This window comes from Bacillus rossius, chromosome 8 (assembly GCF_032445375.1).
Source record: "Bacillus rossius redtenbacheri isolate Brsri chromosome 8, Brsri_v3, whole genome shotgun sequence".
In the NCBI taxonomy this organism is placed as follows: Eukaryota; Metazoa; Arthropoda; class Insecta; order Phasmatodea; family Bacillidae; genus Bacillus; species Bacillus rossius.
Genome location: NC_086336.1, coordinates 64,799,260 through 64,826,015, shown reverse-complemented (window position 1 = coordinate 64,826,015; position 26,756 = coordinate 64,799,260). Strand labels below are relative to the sequence as shown.

The window sequence follows — 26,756 nt, the reverse complement described above, 5'->3', positions numbered from 1 at the left end:
AAGCAGTGTTGAATGCAATTGGCCTCAAATATTTAAATTTAATTTCGTGAGGTGACTTCACTTTAATCTCGTGCTGTTGTCCAGCCCAACCCTTTAAGTTTGAGTTTAAAGGGTGAAGGAGGGGGTGAATATTAGATTGAGCTGAGCAGTTGGCCGTGGCTGCTCAGGTTGTCTTGATTTTATTAATTTTTGTTGTTGTGCTGATTTAATTTTTGCTTGTGGGCGATGCCGAACGCGGCACAGACTGTAACCACGCGCCCGAGGATGGTGGATCAAAAGGAGGGGGGGGAGGAGGTGGGGGTTGTTTCCGCCAGGAGGCACCAACGAGGATCGCGCCAGCCACAATCAGGGGCCTTTGACGCCCCCACCCTCCCTGGCCGCCGCTAGGAGCGCAGGGCTGCCAACAGGCCCAGGCCGGCTTCATCATCGCGTCAGCACTCGACTGTAACGGCTCGCCACCGCACGGCGTTCCGAGGACAGCGAGCGACGCCATCTTGCATCGAGCAGTTCGTGCTGACACGCGGGCCCGAACGAGGTTAAATATTATAAATACAATCTTAAAAAACAAAACATAAACACTGTGAACTGTCGCCTCCCATGTCCCGTGTCTGCCATGAACCCGTGCTCCATTGTTTCACTGTTTGCGTTTCGAGAGCATCCTACAGACGCAGTACTCCATGGAACAATCTTTCAAATAACCGGAAGTGGGGTTACACACCTGCAATCAGGAAGCCACGGGAAGTATTTTAATATTATTTATAAAGTGCAATTTTGTTTAAACTTTTTGACGTGACAACGTCTAATAAATCGATGAACGCCGGCTGCACGCACGAAAATGTGTCCCGTTACGCTGTGTCCCGTTACACTCATTGTAAGCTTGCGCCGCATTTATCTCTCTTCCACTCGATTGGAACAACCATCGATTTGACTTTTTCGAGGCACATTAAACTTGAAACACTCCCATTCGTTTCCTACTTTTCCTATCATCGTCCTATCCTTAACAGAATAACACAGATTGGAAGAAGTTAAATAGCAAACATGTATAAAAGTTATAGTTTAAAAAAATCTCTTCGTTAAAGTAATAAACATATTTGAATTAATGAGTGCAAATAAAAGTAAATTTATCAATTAAATTGTAGATTTCATTTCACTCCTTCTTTGTATCCATACGAAGTATAGATAATTCAATAAAAATGATTCAATTTTATTCATAAAAGTATGCCATCATTTCATCAATGTTGGAATGATCGTGGCATCAGATGAAAAAGGACACAAAATTCTGGCAATAGTTCCCTTTCTTTGATCTAATTATTTAACAAATCTCATTTCTTTACGATAAAGCAGTTGCATGTAATTACTATATTTTTTGGTTTTGTAAAGTACTAAACCTAATATGTGGACCTTTTTCTTGACGTTGTTTTACTTGTCATTCTAAAATTTATTTTGTGTCTCTATACATATTTCACTTTCCTATTTAAGCGGCTATTTGTTTAAGAAATCGTGCATTCTAATCAGAATTACGTCATCTTTGGTAGCATCTTGTTCATCTTTTAAAAAATAAAATTAACAAAAAAAGTCATTGCTACTGTAGGTCACGCCATCGCAATACTGCTTGTCTGAAACGTTAAGTTTTTTCTGAATTTGGAAACAATAACTGTGAGTTGGTTTGAGTTGATACCGTCTTTTTGTAACCACAGTGCTGCCATCTGTGACTGTTTAGTGAATCTATTTGAAGCCGAGGTTATATGTTACTGAAACACTCACTCACTGCCAAACTGCAGTGCTAATAACATCGTGTCAGTGTTAAAAATACTGCACGTATCCGCTCTACCACTCTGGTTCTGGGGTAGAGCGCCTGCCTTGTGACTTGTAGGACCCGGGTTCGCGCCCCGGCTCCTCCAAGGCGGATTGCCCAGACAAAATGGTGGCATTTTCTCTGGTAGGAATACAATCCCTTGCAACAAGTCAGGCTACCAAAAGAAACGGTGGGTGGAACAGAAAAAAACCTTCCAGGTGGCTTCCAAATGGGGAGCCCGTTTCTTTTCTTGGGCTCCCCATGCGGTGGCCATTCCGGGGGTTTCTCCGGGGGAACGGAGTTTTGCAAAAAAAAAAAAAAATTTTTTTTTTTAAGTTTTGTAGCATAATCATCCAACCATGTTACAAATAAAAAAATTCTCATTTTACATAATTTTAATTTGTGTCAGGGAGTGGGTCGCACGTGAAGAGTATAGGTAGGGGAGAGTTGGGTAAAACAGGGTAGTTGGGTAGAACGGGGTACCACTGTTATTTTCCGTACACGTGCTGCTATCTGTGTGTACGTTTGGTAAGTTACTCCTCTACACGTCGTCACTAGAGTGAGGTAGTATGAAGTGTCGCATAGTATTATTTCGTGCGTATTAATGAAAATTACAAATTTATGATGTTTCACTAAAATGTTTAGCGTGTATTGGCTATACAATATTTAATCAGTGGTTGCAGATATATTTTATGGTAAGTTGTATTCAAGTAAAGTATTATATTTGCTATGTTGTGCCATAGTTACCGATGTAATTAACGGGTGTTAAGATTTTCTGTTGTCGTTTTTGCTTGAGAACCTGCATGTAGGGTAAAACAGGGTACACAGGTAATGGGTAAAACGGGGTAGTACCCCGTTCTGCCCAACCAGTTTCCTGTTTTAACCATCTTTTCGATCAATTGTGCAAATGACTTTTAAAATTAAAAAAAGTTTTTTTATGGATACTAAATGTTATACAGAGTTACCTACAGTACATTTATACAGTCACCCAAAAGACAACAACTGACCGAGCTAACCCCAGACCTTCAGAACCGAGTGGAAATGACACTGTCGGTAATATTCCACTGACTGCTGCAACAACTGACCGAGCTAACTCCAGGCCTTCAGAACTGAGTGGAAATGACAGTGCAGGTGATATTCCAGTGACTGCTGCAACAACTGACCGGGCTTACACGAGGTCTTCAGAGTCCCATGGAAATGTCAGTGTTGGTAATTTTCCTGGGACATCTGGTTTGGTATCTTCACCAACTGAATCTCGTTTAGGCCTATCTGATAAAAACCATCGAAATGCTTCATCAAACAGTAGCTTCACAATTCCACCGACTACAGTGATGCCGATTCCCCATGCCAAAAGAAACCTGCATAAGGAAGAGGACGACGACGTGGCAAGGCAGCTGTGCTGACCGACTCGCCATATAAGAACGAACTAATTATTGTTCAGTCAGCTTCACCAAAATCTTCAAAAAGGAAAAATGCTGGTGTGTCTAAATCTCAAAACAGTTCTAAAAAACATAAGAATAAAGAAGACAGCAACAAATCCATACCAACAGTAACTTTGTGTGTGTCTGATGATGATGACGTTCCTTGCATGTATTGCGCTGAACAGTTCTCCACTTCAAAATCAGCCGAAAGTTGGGTGCAATGCTTAAAGTGTCATTCTTGGAGCCATGAAGGATGTGCTGGTGTAGACACAGATGACTATAGGCCATTTGAATGTGATTTCTGCCAGTTTTGAATATAGACTCTGACCTTATTTTGTGTTCTGACAAGCCTACTAAGACATATTAGGCTAATTAAACAATCATATGTTTTGTCAGATACTTGGGTTAACCGCATATGCAAGGTTGTGTTATACATAATTAGATTATGCTATTAGACTAACCACTTCCTCAAAATTAACAGTGTTATGTTATTGTTGTTCAAACAATGTTTGTGATTTTCCGCAAACCAATGTTTTTGTGAAGTTTTACTGCAAATACAGAGGAACATGTAAGGTGAAGGCTTATAATTGAATTTTTTTTTAATTCTCATATTTTTACTGACAATTGTATTTATTTGTCATATTACATGATGTTCAGAATTTTTTATAATGCACATATTTAATCATTTAAAAATCTGCTTTCTGTACCCCGTTTTACCCAACCAGTTGGGTAAAACAGGGTAGTGTGCATACATTCAAATAATGAAAAATCTCTGCAATAATAATATTTCAGAAGACACAGTACTAGTTGCAAAATTAAACTCACATTCTAATCTACGCATGCTGATGGTTTCAGACAGATACCGCAATATTAAAACAATAAATTAAAGCGATTTATACTAAGTACCCCGTTATACCCTACTCTCCCCTACATTAGTTTTACTTTTTTTTAAATTTAAAGTTACGGAAGTTTAACTTTTCATCGGGGAATTAACCAAGCGCATTGGTAAGCCAAATTTATTTTTTTCATACCAAATCTATCCTGGATATTTGTGTCACAAAAATAAATAACAGCAATTTAAATTTCTTTGATAACACAAATTTCTCAAAACCTTAATATATTACCAATGGCTAATTGGGTGTTACTAGGCTCGATTCTCAAAACTGGAACTTTTTAACGCTAAATTTAAGGAAATTATTTTTTAAATGAATGTTGTAATTACTTTTAATAAATAGCTCGACACATTAATTTTTTTATTCCAATCTTGACGAAAATTCCGAAAAAAACACTTCTTCCCTTTTTCCCACCCATTAAAGCTGAATTTGGCTACTTTTTAATGAAATGTTGCACAACTTACTTTCAAAATAAGAGCAGATTACTTTATACACCTGATTCCTGTCAATAAGTGATTACTAATAAGAAGGAAAAAATACTATCTTTTATCACCATCCACAAGTTGTTTGACTATTGTTTCGCGTATTGAATTAATGTAGTTGAAAACCAAATACGCGGTTAATTAAAGAATTCACCGTTAAACTTTGTTAGATGTTACATATCTCTGGTGAGTACTAAAATATTCGCTCACACATGGAAAAATGATGAGAGTGAATTTTAACTACGCGGGCGCAAATTTTCATAGGCAGATAGCGAACCCACATTTATACCCATGTGTAGTCACTTTAATAAAAATTTGCAGACATACAAAACGTATTTGTGCGCCAAATAAAACTTTATGATAATTTAACTACCCTGGAACTAAAATAGACGTACTATTTAGTAATTTCAAGTTGTATAAACCTAATAATACATATTTTCCGTAAGATCTTCTGTCTGGCTTTGTAGCACAGTGGTTCAAATCTCGGCAGTAAATATTTTTAAACATTTAAAATATTTTTATGAATACATTTTATTTGTTTATCGTATTGCTATCATGTTATTAAACACATAACCCAGTCCATTAAATACTTGTTAGGCCCCTCTAGTTTAATTTAATCATAAGCGTGAGACGGTGTTAGCTGGTGCTGTGACGGCATGGCTAAATCTGGCTGAGGTTAGCAGGAGGGTTGCACAAGCTTGGTTTAGAAGATCAGTTCTAAGAGAAGGAGGGCATAGGAGGAGAGAAACAGGGTTGAGGAGGGGAGGTAAGAGCGAAGGAGCAGTTTGACAGCGAAAACGGCGCGGGACCCCGCGGAGACATCATTAGCGAAGTTCATTTCCTCCGCTGGCCGTCGACTTCCTGCTGGCTCCACAGCACTGGCCAAGCCCGCTGCAACACCCACCATGTTCTCACTGGCTACCACAGCACTGGCCAAGCCTGTTGCAACACCCACCATGTTCTCACTGGCTACCACAGCACTGGCCAAGCCTGTTGCAACACCCACCATGTTCTGACTGGCTGCCACAGCACTGGCCAAGCCTGTTGCAACACCCACCATGTTCTCACTGGCTACCACAGCACTGGCCAAGCCTGTTGCAACACCCACCGTGTTCTGACTGGCTGCCACAGCACTGGCCAAGCCTGTTGCAACACCCACCATGTTCTCACTGGCTACCACAGCACTGGCCAAGCCTGTTGCAACACCCACCATGTTCTGACTGGCTGCCACAGCACTGGCCAAGCCCACTGCAACACCCACCATGTTCTCACTGGCTGCCACAGCACTGGCCAAGCCTGTTGCAACACCCACCATGTTCTCACTGGCTACCACAGCACTGGCCAAGCCTGTTGCAACACCCACCGTGTTCTGACTGGCTGCCACAGCACTGGCCAAGTCTGTTGCAACACCCACCATGTTCTCACTGGCTACCACAGCACTGGCCAAGCCTGTTGCAACACCCACCATGTTCTCACTGGCTACCACAGCACTGGCCAAGCCCACTGCAACACCCACCATGTTCTGACTAGCAACCACAGCACTGACCAAGCCTGTTGTAACATCCACCATTTTCTTACTGGCTGCCACAGCACTGGCCAAGTCTGTTGCAACACCCACCATGTTCTCACTGGCTACCACAGCACTGGCCAAGCCTGTTGCAACACCCACCATGTTCTCACTGGCTACCACAGCACTGGCCAAGCCTGTTGCAACACCCACCATGTTCTGACTGGCTGCCACAGCACTGGCCAAGCCCACTGCAACACCCACCATGTTCTGACTAGCAACCACAGCACTGACCAAGCCTGTTGCAACATCCACCATTTTCTTACTGGCTGCCACAGCACTGGCCAAGCCTGCTGCAACACCCACCATGTTCTCACTGGCTGCCACAGCACTGGCCAAGCCTGTTGCAACACCTACCATGTTCTGACCGGCTGCCTCAGCACTGATCAATTCTGCTGCAACAACAACCCCCTCCTCCTTTTTTCCGCCACTCAAATTTTTTGTACCGATGAGAAATATGGCTTTTTTTCTGTCGCTGGTTGTAGGCTTCGCATAGTTGTAGATAATCAGGAAGGTGTTGCTTGTCGACTGGTTTGCTGTAGCATCGTATCCTCTGTAGATACATATGATACATACATCGTTAAGCATTAATGCAAAATACACCGTTGCCTATCTAATATCTGTAGGTAATGCACGGAATTGATCAGATCCACGCGACTTATCTGCCAATAACGGTGTCTATAACACGAGTCACACTGCACTTTAAACACTATATGTTTGATATATTGCGATCATACCATCCCGTGATCATTCCTGTAGGTGAAGGCAAGGCCTCTGTCACGAAGAAGTATGGTCATTTAATTGAGAATGCCGACCCTGATGATGCTTAGAGATCACAGCACCATAATTCTAACCTAAAGTTTCGTTTGTGTTTATTTGCATTTATCTGGTGACCACTAACACAATTGTACTGTTTGAACATACAATTAGAAATTGAAAGTGGTTTCCCACGGAGTGATACAGAAGAACCTCAAAGAACGATAAGATAACCTTTGGCTTTTCCTAAGTGTTTTCGTGTTGCCTTCATTAATTTGATTTATCGGCAAAGTTTCTTATCGCATTTTCCTGTAAACAAAAAAAAACAAGTTAATGAATAGTTTTTTTTCTCGTTACCTACTTTACGTACTTGACTTTCGAAGCTCCTTAAAGCAATGAAAGCAAATTGCTCAGAGCATTTGCGTTCACTGCTCGGTGGCTGACTCGTGCTGCGGCATCCGCGGACAAAATGCTGCGGAACTTGTGCTTATTGTTGTTCTGTCTGCTGCCTGATGCTTCCCAGGCGCAGGCTGAGACAACCGGTAAGTAGAGTTATTGCTACGTGGTTTCTCCACTCTACACCTCATGGAAATCAAGCGCGGCTCCAGAGGAAGGGCGCAGGGGGCGATAGCCCCTTCCGAGCCCAAATTTTACTTCTTATTTCTTTGTAGGGCATATTAATGTTAACTTAAATACTTTCGTTAATGTGCTAAACTCTTCTTTCAATCAAAATTTGTACGAAAATACTAAATTTCAGTATTTGAGACCATATATTTTGTGAATGTTCCAAGGGCAATGTTATCCTCCTGTGTGTGAGAGCCCTGCCCGAGAGGTCTTCCCGGAGCCGCCATTGATACAAATAGTTCAACTTCAAATAGAAGGAGTTACTAAACGCAAGGTGTCTGCGAAAAAAAACCCTCTAATATTTAAATGAAAATGTGTTATATGTAATACCGAGTAATAAACATCTTAAAAACGTAGTATAATAAGTAAACTGAAAATTGCTAACAAAATAGTATGTAATAAACCATTTCGCCTCACTAACACTTAATACACTTTTTGAGCAATGGCGAAAATCTATAGGATACGGAAATTCACAAGTTTTTTTTGGGAGGGGGGTAGGGGGCAGTTTGAGATTTTTGCGCATGGATTGAACCTACAAAATTAATCTCTGGATAGGGTGCTTGTATAATGTATATTGCCCATGTTTTTTATATATGCATACGATAAAAAGAAAACTTTATAATATACTGAACGTTTTCCATAAAGCATATTTTTGACGTTAATATTTATAAAAAAGGGGGTTGTCTGTAAAATCGGTTTACGGACGATAATTTTACTTTTTACTTCACACCATAACAATATACTTTGTGGTTGCCCCTGACAATCAACACATGGTGACATCCCTGTGTTACTTTGTGGTTGCCCCTGACAATCAACACTTGGTGTCATATCCGTGTTACTTTGTGGTTGCCCCTGACAATCAACACTTGGTGTCATCCCTGTGTTACTTGTGGTTGCCCCTGACAATAAACACTTGGTGTCATCTCCGTGTTACTTTGTGGTTGCCCCTGACAATCAACATGTGGTGTCATCTCCGTGTTACTTTGTTGTTGCCCCTGACAGCCGATGAGCTTCCCACCGTGTACGAGTACTTCACTGCGGGCGGCATCCACTCCGCGCTGACCACCCTGCCCGACACCTTCCAGCTGAACGGCAGGAACATCACCATCTTCAGCGGGGCCATCCACTACTTCCGCGTGCACCCGGGGCTGTGGAGGGACCGTCTGCGCAAGCTGAGGGCCGCCGGCTTCAACGCCGTCGAGACGTGAGTGGACACACGTGCTGGAGGGCCTCGAGACCTTCTCCCTTTGGGCTTCGGGTTCAGTCGGTCGCGCACCAGAGGCTTATCGTCAGTGCGGCTCCAAACCCTGCAGTTCCGAACATGTGATCATGTGTGTTAATGGTATTACGAGCAGCGATCACGACAATCAAGGATCCACTGCTGACTGATCTCCGGTGATGGAACCTGCTAGGTGAAGATATTGGTTTTTTCAAGACACGAATGTCGTTGATGTCTGGCTGTCTCAAGGACGCACACGAATAAGTGTAAACGTTGATGCAGATGGTAGTGCAAATAGTCATGCATAATTTGGTGCAGAGTTTAGTACAGATTGTAGTGCACATGGTAGTGCAGATTGAAGTACAGATGGTAGTGCATATAGTAGTGCCGATTGTAGTGCAGATTTTAGTGCAGACTGTAGTGCAGATGTCGATGCCAATGGTAGCGCAGATTGTAGTACAGATGGTATGTACTGTTAATAAGTCACTAAATTTACAGTTTTTTTCGATAAAGAATGAGACTCAAATAAACAATGGGTTCTTTGTTATTCCAGATAACTGGATCTTCGTAGAAACAACCTAGAATTTAGACTTAAGAATTGTATGTTATGTTGTAAACAAAGTTAAACTAACACATAGAACTAATTATATTTTCTCGGTCTTAACAAATTTTTCAATGTTTTGTTAGTAGGTATATTACTAGTTTTATTTTATGTTCTTTTTCGAAAAAAAAATCTCAGTAGGCCTAACTTAGGTTACCAAACGCCCGTACATTTAAGAATACCCCTGGAAAATTTTTAAACACCAATCTTCATAAGTTACGGTGAAAATCTTTGATCCTGTAGACATAGGTTGGATGGCGTTAGGACTACTGATTTTACTGTGAATGACTATTACAGGCTTTTTTTGGTGTGTGGTTTCATAACGAATAGCTTTATAACCGATTACTTTTAAGGTGAATTATTTCAGGATAGAATACTTAAGTAAAATTACAGTATGAGCGAGGATTTAATGTCTCGTCATATCAAGGTCATTAGAGATGTGATATGCGGATGGAGAATAGATGCAACGAATTGGTAGGAGAACGGGAACTACCCCAAAGATAACCCGGCGGAACATGGAAAAAGTCAACCACATTCTTCATAAGTAGGGACACCTGTATTTCGGAATTTCATTTCATGTCAAGGTAAATCACAAAACACTGTAGCTTTTTCTAAGAGTCATGGCAAAAATGTGAGGGTGCAGCAGCAGTACGGTGACCACATTCTCATCGGCCCCGAAAAGAGCGGGACGACACCTCTCACCGACCTCAGCCAATAACCGCAGGAGAAAAGATACAGTGTTTTTTGTGAAATACCTTGGACACGAGATGCATTCGCGAAATCACAGGTGTCCCTACTCGTAAGTTAAAACCCCAGCTGATAGTACCTAGTACTCGGACCACCTTGCAGGGAGATACGAGTGGTCTTTGCCATCCGACCTCGGAGTGAGATTGCAGATGGTGGGTTCCAAAGCGGTGGTGCGAACGACGTCGTGGATTCCGACAGGTACATACCGTGGAACCTGCATGAGCCGCAGATGGACCGCTACGACTTCGGAGACGGCGACGAAGACTTCTCGCCCTTCCTGAACGTGACGCGCTACGTCCAGATCGCCCAGGAGGAGGACCTTCTGGTGGTCATACGCTCCGGTCCCTTCATCGCGGCCGAGTGGGACTACGGGGGCCTTCCCGCGTGAGTGCGGCGGCAGGAGGCCACCAGTGTCCCTACCTGCTACCTTCCTATCTGCTCTTGTTACTATCTGGCACGATAAGGGAGAGTTCACTCTCTCTCCCGTCGCGAGCAAACACCGGTGGAAAAAATGTTTCCCCCAACACACTCGAACTGCACTGCTGCGAATCGATAAAAACACACCGGTAGTCACATAACCGAATTGCTCCAGTTTTTTGACAGTCATTTTCAGATTTTCATAATTTTCAAGAAATTAAAAACACAAGTTTTTTGTGTACATTTGCGACGAGAAAATTTTATCAGGTTTATCACAAGTAGTTTTACAATCATAAGGTGACAAAGTAGGTTAGTTTATAGTTACTTCGCGCATATTGTCAGTTTAAAAAGATCTAAAAAAGTTCGTTTCCTTGAAGAAAGCACAAAGTATTTTGTACTCCTTTTTTAATCGCTCATCGTTCACGTGGAGAAATATCAGCCAATGAGGAACCTCAACCAAACAAAGAGCAACCTGAGACATCTCCCAAACGTGCAGCCAGTAAAGAGGACATATTTCCCTTAGAAATTAGAGGATAGTGGAGTCTATCCTGGAGGTAAATGAACCCGCGAATGTTTCAAGATATACATGAGTGGGAAAACCCCAAATGTCCGTGTCGGAGCCTGAAAGGACCGGCTGCAAGAGATAAAAAGGTTTTGCCTAATCATAACCACTATACGCGTACCAATTGAGCATATGCACCACGAGGAATCCTTATGATCCGCAATTATTTGGGACCGGAAAAATTCGCGGGTTCAATGACCTGTAGGATGAACTCCATAGTTCTACGTATACTCATTCAAATGTCACCCACTCATTGGCTGCTGTCTTGTGAGACGTTCCAGCGAAGCAGCCTGTGATTCGATAAAGCTTTGGTTGGGTGTTTCTCATTGGTCCAGAGTCATCCAGGTGAGTTGTGAGCCAATGGCAGAGGCAGCACTGAGGTATAACTATTTGTATTTTAGCCTATCGCGAAATGAACTCGCGAATTTTTCCGGTCTCTAGCAATTATAAAATTTGATACCTAAACAAAAACACAGTGATAAACTCAATAATACAAAATAATAAATGTAGGAAATGTTACGAAGAGGTATTGGAGCTGATTTGGATACCATTTTCATATCGAGATAAGTTGAATGGCCACAATCCTAAATTTGCAAGTTTGTTTATCTGGTGTTTTGCTTTATCAATTCAAAACTATAAAATTATTCCAACATGCACGAGAGCATTCCGAGGTATAAAATGTTACAAGAATTGCAATATTCATTTAGGTTAAATAAAATGAAATAACAAATAAATCTTTCTCAGAAACGTACCATAATTTTAACTTTCTCGCGGCATGACAGGGTGCAGATAAATTAACATTCCCGGCATTGAAGTTGCTTCTGTTATGAGTACTAGCAGTTTCGAAGTCGACTGGCTGGCCCACACTTTGGTCGAAATTACAGTCACCATTTTAATGGTAGCAGTCTCCTACTAAGAGGTGTTGTAAGATTTCTTGACTTTAAATTTTCTCGTCTGAAAGGTGTGCGTTTCCTGATTGCCTACATCTGAGAGAAAAATTATATGTTATTTTTCCCACCTTCTGGATGTTTGGGTGGTTTGGGCAATCAGAGACGGGTTTCTGTGATTGGTTAGAGATTCTGGCCAATCAGTGCTTCACTTATGGTTGGCTGGGATATTTAACTGATCAGAAGCAGTCTTTCTTGTAATATTTCTTTTTCTTGTCAAATGTATCGATACTTGTGTTTGCAGATGTTAGCTGTGTTGTTGTTTGGGTCAAGTGCAGAGCTGTGTCATTGAAGTGACCCGCCAAGCTTGTGGTACTGCAGTAGCCGATGAGATCTTCAGTCTCCGGTGTTGTCCGACAGCTGGCTGCTGAGGAAACGCGACCTGCAGATTAGGACGTGGGACCCCTTCTACATCGAGCGCATGCGCAAGTACTTCAACGTGCTGTTCCCCAAGTTGGCCGGCCTGCAGTTCGAGAAGGGCGGCGCCATCATCGCCTTCCAGGCGAGTTCGCCTGCCCGAAATCTCTGTCAATGTTGCGTCTTTCTCATTTTTCGTTTCGAGCCAAAAAAAAACAATCGCAGAGTAAGAAGAATGAACCATGGTCAACCAAAGTTGACGTCTCGCACACATCGAGGTATGATGAGATGAGGAGGATGTAGCATTGACGAAATGAATCGGCGAGGAAAAACGGGAACATTCCGATAAAAAAAAACCACAGACTCTTAAGTTTCTCATTCGCAAAATATCCGAAGCTTGATCCTTCTGGATTACTTTGTCCGCAGAGAATGAGCTACCAAGTGATGACACGGTCTTTCAGGAGCTCTCCTGTATAATGGTGGTGACAGGCCATTTATTTGGTTTTTTCATCTTTTCGACAATGTGCCATCAGAGATGTACTCAAATCGAGATCGTAAATTTAACTATGTAGACGTGAGTACAAGAGTACAAACAGCTCTCTAGAGCCTGGTGCTCAACATGCATCTGATTGTACTGGCATCTCTAGTGATGTAATCTTACTCTGCGAAATCTCTGGTTACTGATATTCCGTTACAGCTGACCAGCAGCTTGTAAAAATAAGATAAGATATATTTTTGTCAGCAATATAAATCTTAAAAACGTTTTTATTAACTATTTTTGATTACTTATCCAGATAGTTACCTTGATTAATTTTTTTAGTCAAGACTTACATATCTCAAGAATTATTTAACCACCGTACTGGCATCCTGCAGTAATCTCATTGGTAGGGACACCTGTATTTCGGAATTTCATTTCATGTCAAGGTGTTTCACAAAACACTGTAGCTTTTTCTAAGAGACATGGCAAATTGTGAGGGTGCAGCAGTACGGTGACCACATTCTCATCGGCCCCGTCAAGAGCGGGACGACACCTCTCACCGACCTCAGCCAATAACCACAGGAGAAAAGCTTCAGTGTTTTGTGAAATACCTTGACACGAAATGCATTCGCGAAATACAGGTGTCCCTACTCATTGGTGATTGCGCCACGTGTTGGGAATAGCCATGTCAGTCTCTCTCCCGTGCACACGACCGACCAGCGGGGCTCGGGGTCATGGCCGGCCACACACCTCGTGGTCCGTGGCTGAGGTCGCTGGTCGCTGCGCAGATCGAGAACGAGTACGCCTACGTGTCGGCCAAGAACTACACGTACCTGGAGGAGATCAAGCGCCTGATGGACTCCAACGGCATCTCGGCGCTCAAGTTCACGACGGACACCCCCACCGTGTGCGGCAGGTGCGGCGGTCTGGAAGGAGGTGCGTGTGTGTCGGCGCTTAACTGCGTTTCTCATGTCTTCCTTTCAGGTGCTCTTCAAGCTATAACAATGAGTCAACATTTAAAAAAAAAAATTGGTTGTCTGTAAAGTCGGTTTACGGACGATAGTTTAACGTGACAACGTCATTACAAAACATTGATGAAATGATTGCATACTTTTATTAATAAAATTGAATCATTTTTATTGAATTATCACTATTTTGTATGGATACAAAGAAGGAGTGAAATAAAATCTACAATTTAATTGATAAATTTACTTTTATTTGCACTCATTAATTCAAATATGTTTATTACTTTAACGAACAGATTATTTTAACTATAACTTTTATACATGTTTGCTATTTTAACTTCTTCCAATCTGTGTTATTCTGTTAAGGATAGGACGATGATAGGAAAAGTAGGAAACGAACGGGAGTGTTTCAAGTTTAATGTGCCTCGAAAAAGTAAAATCGATGGTTGTTCCAATCGAGTGGAAAAGAGATAGATGCAGCGCAAGCGAACAATGAGCGTAACGGGACACAGCATAACGGGACAATGTGCGTAACGGGACACTTTTTGAGCGTGCAGCCGGCGTTCATCGGTTTATTAGACGTTGTCACGTCAAAAAGGAAAATATTTACGTTCACGTATTTTAGCTGTGACTTGTTTGTAAAACTCAAAACTATAAAAGAGATTTAAATGAAAAACACACACAAAAAAAAAAAAGGAAATTGGAAAACATGCGAAGGGAAATTTCCTTCTGGGCATGACTATGTGTTTTTTAAAAAATGTCAATTCAGTCACAGTTTTCATCTTATTGTCGTTAGATCATACACAAGTAAAGTCACGTTGGAAATTCTGATGGGTAGAATGTAAAATATTTATAGACAAAATATAAACCTACTTTGCTTGTTGTTATAAAGGTTAACTTTAATTTTTAATATGGGTTGAATCTCATTCAAATATCAAACAATAAATTTTAATTTTCCAAATAACCTTATCCAGGCAAATAGTAATGTTAAGTATTTGATGAACCTGATCAATAGCATCTGTCAAAAGAGTTTACTTATTTATGTGGAAAAAAAATTAAGATATTTTTACAACTCGTTTATTCATTGCAATTTTATGGGCATTTAATTTTTTTCAACATTTATTCTAAAATAAGTTTTGATAATCTTGAATACACCTGAATGTATTTGGTAACGAAGTCGATCCTTTAATAGTTATGAAAATGGCAGGTAAGAACAGTGAAAGGTCTTTAACCCGGTAACCTATTGTCCGGTACATAATGTAATTCAGCACCAATTAAACCAACTAACTTTTTGATATTTTATCGGGGAGATTACGGCAGTTGAACTTGATCACCAGGTCGCATTTAGTGAGTTTATGGTGTTCGCTCAGAGTTTATCGTTATTGTCGGTTTTCGTTTGTTCTTCATTGTTTTATAGAAGGTTGCTTATTTACATTTCACATTTGGTACTTATGTTAAAACTATACTGATCAATGGCGGCTTCAGGATGACTTTTCGGGAGGGGCTATCGCACAAAGAAAGGTCGTAGTTGCAAAAAAAATGAAAGTGGTCAGATATTGGCTTTGGAATATTATTTACAAATTACAGGTTTCCATTACAGAACCTTAGTGGCTCCATGCAACTTTTGATGAGATAAAAGTTTAACATATGAAATTAAATATTTAAGTAAACATAAATATAGTTACACTAATCAATGAAATTGGTCTCGGGAGGGGCTGTCGCCCCCACCGCCCCCCTTCTGGAGACGCGCCTTGATACTGATGTTGACCTTGGTCACGAACTTGCCGTATGAGAGCCAACGACTGAAGTTCGTCGCGCGATGCCGCCTCGTGCCTTGCAGTGATGATGACGGCCAACTTCGGCAGCGGCTACCAGACGCAGCTCAACAAGCTCAAGTCCCTGCAGCCAGACAAGCCCTGCTGGGTCATGGAGTTCTGGACCGGCTGGTTCGACCAGTGGTTCGAAGCCCACCACACCAGGACCACGGCTGGTAACAACTCTCAATCTTCCGTGACTGTCCCTCAGAACCCAGGAGAACCAACTGTCCTGATCCTACATAAAAATACCACGAGTTTCCTATCGATTCATTGAAATAATCTTTACTATACTATAAGTAGGGACTGGAAAAATTCGCGGTTTCAATGACCACTGGGATAGACTCCACGATTCTCCATGTACTCGGGCAACTATCACCTGGCCATTGGCTACCGACTCGGGACACCTGTTTACTGCGATTCTTATGATTCGATACTTCTTTTGTCGAGTGTTTGCCATTGGCTCAGAGTACTTAAGGTAAATTGCGGTCCAATCACTGACGCAGCATTAAGCTAAACGATTTTGGATTCCAGCCTGTCTCGAAAGGAATCCGCTAATTTTTCCGGTCTCTATAAGTAGAGACCGGAAAAATTCGCGGGTTCATTGACCTTCAGGATAGACTCGAATATCCTCCGCACACTCGGGCAAATGCCAACTGTTCATTGGCTGCTGACTTGTGAATCGTCTTCGACTGGGTGGCCTGTGATTCGACACTTCCATGAGTGAGGGTCTCAGATTGGGCCCTCAGTCCTCCAGATTAACAGTGAACCAATGGCGGAAGCAGCTCTTAGGTAAAATTATTTGAATTTTAGCATAACACGAAACGAATCCGCGAATTTTTCAGGTCTCTAACTGTAAGGTTACAATTTGTGGTACGTCTATTCAGAATTTCTGGATGTAGACATCATTCCATATCTAATCTTACCATTTAAATTATAAAATTATTTACATTAAGGATTGTTATTTATAACTTTATGATTTTTTTATTTTAGATTAACAAAAAATGTATAATATCTTATTCATATGTAAAGGATAAATTAATTTTAGATATTGCCTTATCATACTTTGGTGTAGTAGATGAGCTATACCTGGCAGTTTGCGGTAAGACACTTGATATTTTCGCTGCTCTTTTTTCAATAAGCGAGAAGCTGTAAAGGGTTTTATGTGACAGTGTAGATAATTTTGAATTATTAATTGGTGAACTTTTAGATGAAAGTGGCGGCGTCCTATATGTGTTTTCAAGTAAGCAAGAGAACGCCAATGTACTGTCGGTTATTTAAAATTATGTGATTCAAAATTGCTTCTCTATCTACTGGTCTCCTCATGAATAAAATTTAAAGCTGAGGCTTTGATTCAAAACAATTAAGTGTAAAACCACTGAAGAAAATGAGGCCTCCATGATTTAAGAAGAAGCTACGCCAGTCACATAAACTTTCGTTTCCTGTAAAACATTACTCTTGCATGATCTTATTGGCTAGTCTAACCTGCATCTGAACATTTAAGTACATGGAAAACTGTAAGAAATTAAGATTAAGGATAAGATAAGTGTATACACGTGTAAAGATATTTAGACTCATAATAAGTAAAAATAATTAAGCCACCTATTTCGAGTGACATTATAATGACATCTCCTCTTTTCTAAAATATAGCTGTAAAATGAGATCTTCAAATGACGAACAAAATTATTAGTAATAAATTGCTTGGCTAAATTGGCATACAAATTATTTCATTCCAAATTACATTTTTTAAAATTATTTTAAAAATTTGCATATGAAAGATGCCTCCACTTACCATTTGTTGTGCTTACGGGTTATAGTTTTAATTTTAAAAAAAATATGTATTAAATAAATGACCCTTACATAACCCAAGGAAAACAATTATAATAAATGTGCCTTTTTATCTAAAATGATGTATAAAGGAAAAAAGCCTATTATGGGATACTATTTTAACTATGATTATATTTAAAACGTTAATAGTAGTATGCAAAACACATCGCATTATAAATATTATAATTGTTTAGATTACCTGGAAACGCTAGAGGGAATCCTCAAGTTTCCGTCGTCTGTGAACCTGTACATGTTCCACGGGGGCACGAACTTCGGGTTCATGAATGGCGCTACCACGAAGAGCTCCTATCCAACTCTGGCTACCATGGTGACGAGCTATGGTAAGTTGTGCTCAACTTCATCATAATAAGTTGTTGTAATAATTTACGTGCTTGACATCATTTTACATGCCTTGTTATTCCTATGCTTAAAGTTGCCTTACATATCACTCCACTGATCTTGGAAATTCGAGCAGATTCCTACAATTTGAAAAAAAAATATTGTCACTATGACAGTATATTCATTTTATCGGGCGGTATTTCGATTTAAAACACATTTTGTAGTCAGTTATTTTAAGTAGAAGAAAAGACTTAAGCATTGCAATTAATAAATGAGCCTACTCTGTCCATACAAAGCTTACAATGTTGCCTTCTGTATCACATCCATCGTCGGTGTATTGACAAGAGGACCAATGCCAACTTTGTAGTTCTGCTCTGCCAAAAAGGGAAAATGAATCGAGTGGAAACCGAGATCAACAACTAATTATTGTTAAGTTATTTGAATATTTTTTTTATCTTGAAAAGGCAAAGAAAATAATATATTGGAGGAATTTATTTCATGGTTAACAAGAGAAAGCTCTTTTGCACTGTGTTGGCACGCCGGCATTTCGGCCGATGAGCGGATGTCTCCGCAGAGCGCTTGGGAGGCAAGATGAGGGAGTTGCGGGAACGTGTTGTGCCGCAGACTACGACGCGCCCCTGTCGGAGGCGGGCGACTACACCTCCAAGTACAACGCCACGATAGCCGTGATCCAGAAGTACGACCCCGTCAAGACGAGGCGGCCCGAGATGCCCCGGCAGAGCGTCAAGGAGAGGTACCCCGACACGGCGATCTCCGGGCTGCTGACCCTGGACCAGCTGGTCGCCCAAGTGGTAGGGAACCGTCCTTCCCCCTCCAATGTATACCCTCGAGTAGTCCCGAGCAGTGGCCTCCTTACTGCATGGACGCTTCATCCCGTGATGAGATGACGTTCGAATTCTTTACGTGCTAAACAACCTGGCGAAGCCGGAAGAAAATTGATTTTCGGCGTTCATTTTCTTTTTTTCGTTCACAGATACTTCGCAATCTATTACCAAGCAAAGTAAATTCACAAAAAATAAAGAACACCAGTTTGTTGCTTCATGCCGCACGGATGGACTCGAGAGACACAAATTGCTGCACCGGTGATTCTGTAAGAATCCTTGCAACTATTAAGAAGGTCAACAAAGAAAAAAAAACTGACATCTATTAAGTTGCGTTTCACGTGGCGAGAGTCGTGGGTTAGTCAACATGACTCGGATTTAGAAGCATCAAGTCGACATCCGAGCGGTTCGGAGCCTTTACCAAACTGGAGTTCCTCAAGCCTCTGTGCGAAATACGGGAGAAGTGAAACCTTAACTTTACCTTTTTAAACTAAAAGTCTGCACTAACAAAATATTGGCATCATCCCACGATGACTGTGGTTCCCTTATTATTGTAGCTTAGTATTATAATAAAGTTTGTACAGATTGCTAGTGTGATATTTTTTATAATGAATACTTAAGCTACACGTGAATTTTGGGTTTCTCAACCATTTTATAGCAATTTGTCTTGCAGCAAACTCTGAAAGCGAATTGAATTAAACCTGATGTGAAAACTTAAAATGTTAGGCTTGCTACAAGTTTGCTTATCTATACAACAGATTTGCAAACTTGTACTAGTAACCTACCAAATAAACTGGAGTAACACTTGCCAAGTTATCTACCATGGTAACGTTTTGTCAAGCTAAATGTAAGTTTGCTCAAGCTTTGAGCCAGTACGCAAAGTCCGGACGAGTGGAGACTAGTCAGCTTTATTCAAACTTGCAGTCTTTCCAAGATAGTGTTTTCACGGTGTGTGGTGAGGGTGTGTCGGAGTGTAATGTCTACCAGGACTCCTTCCTCCGAGTAAGATCCTAAGAAGTGATGACTTCGGAGCTGCTCGACATCAACAACGACAGCGGCCATATTGGTGGTTTCGTCGTGTACCGCAAGAGCAGCCTCGCCCAAGACTGAAACTGTATCATGGGTGTGTAGTACTATCTTCTGAGTATACCATTTTCCAGGACTCCTCCCTCTAGGTCTGATCCAATTATATGTTGGTCTTGGAGCTACTCGACATCAGCAATGGCAACGGCTAAACAGGAGTCTCTACTGTGTACCCCAGAAGCGGCCTTGACGCCCACATCACCTAAACTTGTAACAGTATCAAGGGTATGTGGTACTATATCCTGAGTGTGATGTCCCGCAGGACTCCTCCCTCTGGGTCAGGTCCAAGGAGGTGATGGCCTTGGAGCTGCTCGACATCAACAACGGCAGCGGCCAGACCGGGGGCTTCGCCGTGTACCGCAGGAGCGGACTCGTCGTCCCGGCGTCGCCCGTGCTGAAGATCCAGGGTCGCGTGCACGACCTCGCGGTGGTCATGGTGGACGGCGTGCGGAAGACTGCGCCGCTGACGTCACGGGAGCAGACCAAGGGCTTCGGCTACTGGGAGTCCAGGTGAGCCTGCGCGCAGTGCAGCGACATTCTTTATTCAAAACACGATCCGTCTTGCTACAGGAACGACTTACTCATTGAAGCACGTGAATTGAATTATGCTGACCATTTATTGTAGCCAAATCGAGTTGATCATATTTTGCCTTTTCGAGCTATCCCTCCAGCGAAGATTTTTGTCGATGGTGAGAGAAATGGAAATAAATAACATCTCTGATGGAGTCCAATAGTATTACAAATTGCAACATGTTTTAATATTATTTAATAAACTATGATTTTATTTTTGAACAATTAAAACTGGCTTGGGATGTAATGGCAGGGAAAAGCACTAGAGAGTCTAACAATGACATACAAAATGATGAATAATGTATGTTATATATCGATTAGCGGCAACAGGTTTGAATAACAAAGTAATTTTTTTTAAATAATGAACAATTATTTTTTTAGCGTTTTTATTTAATTTATTATCGGCTCTCCAGTTCTTTAATGATCTTGGAACTGGGAAAAGTGAGTCCAATTGTTTTTTCCCAGCGAGCGTCTCAGAATGGGCTGTAATTTACAGTGCCACACTGATAAAAAATGCATACATAACTGCAATCCTCCAGAATTGTGAAAGGATGTAGCTTTTTCTCTGCGACCAAACGGTTTGTTACATTAGGATATTCTATCAGACATCCAATTATCACCTTCCGAGTATGTCTATAATCGGATGCCCTGTTGAAAATTAAAACAAAAAAATTTGTGTACTTTATGTATGCGCGTTAGAAGTTATACTGAAATACCTAGTTTGAAATTTACTGTCACAAGAATTAATTAAATAAATACTTAATATTCAGTATTAATATAAACATGTTTGTGAAATTATTATTTAATATAGTAATGTGATCGAAAATTTTTAATTAATAGTGAAAATCAAAAACATACTGACTGTATATTATAAATTATTAATTTTAAATATTTATTAAATAATAATATATAATGGAAATAAGTTACACAAAAGGGAACACAACATGACCTATATAAATAAACTTGACATACACTTGAAAATGTTTTATTACTAATATTCAAAATAAATAAATGTTTTTAATTAAATGGACCAGTATTCAAAAGCAATCACTAAAGTATATGATTTTAAAAGTGCATGTATAATTTTTATTTATATGTAGTCTTTTTTCTGTCAATTTTCTGTTGTACGCATGACGCTCATAGTGAAAATTATTTTTTACAACTTTTTTTTCATAACGCACCTAAAGAAGTATAACTTCAGAAACTTCGTTTACAGCACTGTAAATTATCCATTCTGAGACGGCCGCTGGGAAGAAAGCAAGTGGACTCACTTTCCCCAGTTCCAAGATCATTAAAGAACTGGAGAACTGAAAATAATTTCAATAAAACCGCTAAAAAAATAATTGTTCATTATTGTAAAAAAAAATTACTTCGTTATTCAAACCTGTTGCCGCTAATCGATATATAACATACATTATTCATCATTTTGTATGTCATTGTTAAGAGACTCTCGTGATTTGCACCAACCATTACATCCCAAGCCAGTTTTTAATTGTTCAGGAGGGGAAAATTACTCGCCAGGCAGGGCTGGATTTAAAGGTTGGAGACCTCGGGGCAACAGAGGAGCGGAGGCCCCCTGGCCCCAAATTATTGGCCAAATAAAATGAACAATTTTTTTTCAGTCGAGTTTTCCAATAAATAATTTATTGTGAAATCAAGTAGGATAATCTTAGTATTTAAAAAAAAATACATAAATATAATCGGAGACAAGAATTATATGAAATTAAATTTTAGTGTTAATGAATATTTCTGTTAATATTTAACAATAATATAATCATGTATGTACAAAGTAGGTACTGTAGGTAAAGGTAAAACAGCGAAAAAAGAATATCGAAGGAAAATATGTTTACTAGCGTTTACTTGTCGGAATTTGAAAGATATTTTTTTTTCCGAAGACTCTATTGTGGTGGGCCCTCCGTTTGTGGAGGCCCCGGGGCTTTCGCCCCGGTTGCCCTCCCCTGAATCCGGCCCTGTCGCCGGGCATAGTTTTGTTTTGAGCCGGAGGAATGTTTCCTCTTGCCAACTGGTATAATCTGGTGAATGTTGAAACCGTGCTGTGTGGGAGTTAATGAGTTCGATCAGATGAATTTAAAGAAGTGATCGTGACCGCACGGAATTGCCTCTTCTCCAGCGACCAAGAACTGAGGCTGGACTATTACATCCCAAAGCAAGTTTTGTTTTATTGTTCAGGAGAGGGGGGAGGGAGGAAACTCGCCAGGAATAGTTTTGTTTTGAGCCGGAGGGAATGTCTCCTCTTGCCAACTAGTATGATCTGGTGAATGCTGAAACCGTGTTGTGTGGGAGGTGATCGTGTCTCTTGTCCAGCGACCAGGAGCTGAGGCTGGACTCCTCCAGCGCCGGGGGGAACCGCACCCTGGACATCCTGGTGGAGGGCCTGGGACACGGGGGCAGGAAGGGCCTGTACGACGGCCCAGTGCTGCTCAGCGGCGCAGCCATACAGGACTGGGAGATCATTCCCCTCGAGTTCAAGCGGAGCTGGGCCTCCAAGTAAGTCTAGTACTTGTACACCCTTAAGGGCCCCGCCTCGTCAGGGTTGTATGTGTGTTAGTGAGGCGGGATGATAAGCGCGACGCTCAATGGTATTTCTAGGGCGGTATCGCCTCTAAGCGTAAGGCTCTGAACTGACGCGTAGTCTTCTCGTCGTCACGGGAGAACTGTGAAATTTTGAGCGGTGACCGCAACATTATATGGCCGATAAATGAAGATAAAGGTGTAATGAAAGTCCCTTAAGTGCTTTTAATAATCTGTACTGGTTGTTTTACGCCTAAAAATTACTCTGAAAACATGCGTTTTAGCCATTTTAACTCTTCTAGAAATACAGTTTAAAAACATGATACAAAATTAAAAGTACTTTTCGGGCCTCAGCGAACTCTTAAATGCTTTTCGTAAACAGACCCCACTCGTATATATATTTGAGTAGTTTTGAAATCGCGTTGTTTTTCCTGAAGCTCTGCGCACCGTCTGTGTGACCAGGTAGGCAAAACCCGGGCACACACACGGTGCGCAGAGCTCCAGGAAAAAACAACCTGATTTCAAAACTACTCAAAAATATATCCGAGTGAGGGTCTGCTTACGAAGAGCATTCGGATGGTGTTATGTAAAAACGGGTCAACCCACAAACATTTAGAACTCAGTAAATTCAGCTCAAAGTTGAACAGACAAAAGGCCAGTACGTGGCAGTGTGTTAAATGTTTGACCACTAGATGTAACATTGGTTAAATTATTTTTGCTTGATACAGAGTGTAATTTTACCTACACAGCTATGTCAATAACATTTTTTTATTACTTTTGTCGGTGAACTTAATTTTGCATAACACCGTCCATTTAAGAGTTCGCTGAGGGCCCAAAAGTACTTTTGAGTTCGGATTAAGTTTTTAAACTGTATTTTCAGAAGAGTTAAAAATGCATGTTTTCAGAGTAATTTTTAGGCGTAAAACAACCAGTACATTCTTGAAAGTACTTGAGGAACTTGCATTACACCTTTATCTTCATTTCTCGGCCATATAATATTACGGTCACCGCTCAAATTTCACAGTTGTCCTGTGACGACGAGAAGATAGCGCGCCAGTCCAGAGGAGACACCGCGCTAGAAGCACCAGCGAGCGTCGCGCTTATCATCCCGCCTCACTAACACACACACACCCCTGACGAGGCGGACCTTTAAGGGGGGGGGGGGATATGTAGCAACCGAAACTGCCATTTGGGTTTCAGACAGTTTTTCACGCTTCGTGTTTTTTAATTTTTGACATTCGCAAGTCAGATATATTTTTAAAAACCATGACATATTGCCAGTTGTTGGATAGTCTGATAATTATTTCAATACTTCACATAGCAGCCATAAAATAGACTTTAAACTTTTTTTTTGTTTTATATTCCATTTTGTTCTCCTTATCCATACTGCACGATAACGTTAGAAATTCAAGTTTGTCACTTAAATTATGCAAAAAGTATGAGATGTATATAGGCTTTTTTTTATTTTATTTTTTTTTCGAAATTTGAGCCACCCAAAAGGTGGAACAGTTAAACCGCGCGGAGGGTAAGTACGAAATTGCTGCCATGGCTGGCCAATCCCCCTCCTAGCACACGATGCATGCGACCCTCTCCCTGCATGCCTAATACCCTACATGACTAAGGCGTGATAGGCTTCGGCCTGAGAAGCACTTAAGTCCCTCCCTAACCCGGACACCTCCCAAACACACTTAGTTTTTAGTTAGGTTAGGAAAATAAAATCGTAAGTACGAAGTGCAAGGTTGAGGAGTATCAGCGCCAGCAGTTAGTTCCTCCCGTGCCCGCCAGGCTGCAGGGGTGGCTGCCGGCGGGAACAGGAGCGCCAGGCCCGGCCCTGCACAGGGCCATACTCGAGGTCGCCGGCCAGCCCCGAGACACCTTCCTCGACATGACGTCCTGGGGCAAGGGCGTGGTGCTCGTCAACAGCTTCAACGTGGGCCGCTACTTCAGCGCCGGACCGCAGCGCACGTGCTACGTGCCGGCGCCGCTGCTCCGCGCCGGGCGCAACGAGGTGAGGCGACCACCGCACCCTCCCCGCACCCTCGCTGCTCTCGTGCTCTTTGTCTGCAGTAGGGCGCAAGTCACTAGACCGAGAGGCACTAGACCGAAAGTCATTTGACGAGAGGCACCAGAACGGAAGTCATTTGACGAAAGGCAATAGGCCGAAAGTCATTTTCGAGAGGCACCAGAACGGAAGTCATTTTACGAGAGGCACTAGACCGGAAGTCATTTGGCGAGAGGCACAAGACCGGAAGTCATTTTACGAGAGGCACCAGACCGGAAGTCATTTGACGAGAGGCACTAGACCGAAAGTCATTTGAAGAAAAAAGGCACTAGGCCGAAAGTCATTTAGCCGAAAAGCACTAGACTGAAAGTCATTTAGTCGAAAAGCACTAGATTGAAAGTTATTTTCAGCCGAAAGGCACTAGACCGAAAACCATTTAGCCGATTGTCACTAGACCGAAAGTCTTTTAGCCGAAAGGAACTAGATCAAAGGCACTAGACAAAATGTAATTTAGCCGAAAGGCTTGCAACAAGAACGCATTAAATTTGACGTAGATACGGAAAGAAACTTTTTTCCAAGGGTTCATTTCAAAGGTTTCTGATAAGCCCGGATTGACTGACTGTATTCGTTTGCAATCTTTGATTATGTTTTTTTTTTTTAATGCAACACAGCTTTAAAATCTTTTTCTCATTCCTTTCCAGATTCTGATATTCGAGCTCTACACTCCGCAGAAGACAATCAGGTTTTCCGATGTTCCAAAACTCTAGGAACACCATTCGTGCACCAGATTACCAAGATAACGAGAATTTTTACACATTGTTACGATTCCCTTGCAGCATTCAATAAATGCACCCTTATTAAACTGTCCTACCACTGTGTTCAAGACAGTGTTTCAAGTCATGAGTTCCGGTTGTGTACTTAGCATTCTGTGTAGAAAATAAATAGAATATTATATTGCATGAACCAGGCCAGAACATTATTAAAAAAATTAATGTACTATGAATTAACGTTTTCTGCATTCAACCATGGTTGCAGTCTTAAACCTGTTAACTGCATAGAGAGATTAAAGAAGATACTACAGCAGGTACCAAATGTCAGTCAGTACCCATATAGACTGTTATCATGTGTATGTATATCTGATGGTTTGTTGTTCCGCAAAGCATGAAATTTTTTAGAAGCAGTGGTTTAGAATTTTTTGGCACTGATTATTGGTGACTGCTGCCTTTAAAACTGCTACTAAAAAACTGCTGTATTGTCCTTCCTCAGCTAATGGCTTTAAAAGTAATGTAAAAAAAATTGGTTGTCTGTAAAGTCGGTTTACGGACGATAGTTTAACGCGACAACGTCATAACAAAACATTGATGAAATGATTGCATACTTTATGAATAAAATTAAATGATTTTTATTTTAATAATAAAAGTATAATAACTTTTCACTTCACTTTATAAACAGTCGAGTGGAAGAGAGATAGATGCGGCACAAGCGTACAATGAGCGTAACGGGACACAGCGTAACGGAACAATGTGCGTAACGGGACACTTTTTCGTGCGTGCAACCGGCGTTCATCGATTTATTAGACGTTGTCACGTCAAAAATATAAAAAGTGAGCCAGTCTTTCAGTACCCGCGAGTGATGTGTAAACATGTAACCTCGATAACGAGCTAATTTAAGTGCTAGCGGGTGACGCTAGGGGCGAGCGAACAATTCGCACCGACTCCCGGGGTTTTTTGAAAACTGAATACTCACAAAGGCATCCGCGAATATCGGCGACAGATTGACGTTCGTCAACATCGCCAGTACGTCGCCCGAAGAAGTTTCACTTCAAAAACTAACATTGGGGGCGGCTCAGGAGGGACCCGTCTGTTGTCCCATTGAGGGGGGGGGGGGGAAGGGGTTTGTGGAACCAGCTTCCACCA

At 41.3% G+C, this 26,756-nt stretch overlaps 1 protein-coding gene across 2 annotated transcripts in view; it reads left to right on the top strand.

Moving 5' to 3' along the window:
- The window catches only part of LOC134535096 (beta-galactosidase-1-like protein 3), a 62,301-nt gene extending 36,498 nt beyond the window's left edge, over nt 1-25,803 (top strand). Inside the window, exons 1-12 of one of the 2 annotated variants that reach the window (XM_063373970.1) lie at nt 7,283-7,456; nt 8,541-8,742; nt 10,304-10,489; nt 12,392-12,533; nt 13,655-13,802; nt 15,672-15,821; nt 17,667-17,813; nt 18,436-18,623; nt 19,999-20,246; nt 22,632-22,814; nt 24,624-24,846; nt 25,542-25,803. In XM_063373970.1, the coding sequence (XP_063230040.1) occupies nt 7,384-7,456; nt 8,541-8,742; nt 10,304-10,489; nt 12,392-12,533; nt 13,655-13,802; nt 15,672-15,821; nt 17,667-17,813; nt 18,436-18,623; nt 19,999-20,246; nt 22,632-22,814; nt 24,624-24,846; nt 25,542-25,607 (1,956 nt within the window). In that variant the 5' untranslated portion in view covers nt 7,283-7,383 and the 3' untranslated portion in view covers nt 25,608-25,803. Of the gene's footprint in view, nt 1-7,282; nt 7,457-8,540; nt 8,743-10,303; nt 10,490-12,391; nt 12,534-13,654; nt 13,803-15,671; nt 15,822-17,666; nt 17,814-18,435; nt 18,624-19,998; nt 20,247-22,631; nt 22,815-24,623; nt 24,847-25,541 lie in introns of those variants that run through there. The other variant, XM_063373971.1, reaches the window with a different exon arrangement.
- The last annotated feature ends 953 nt before the right edge of the window (nt 25,804-26,756 follow it).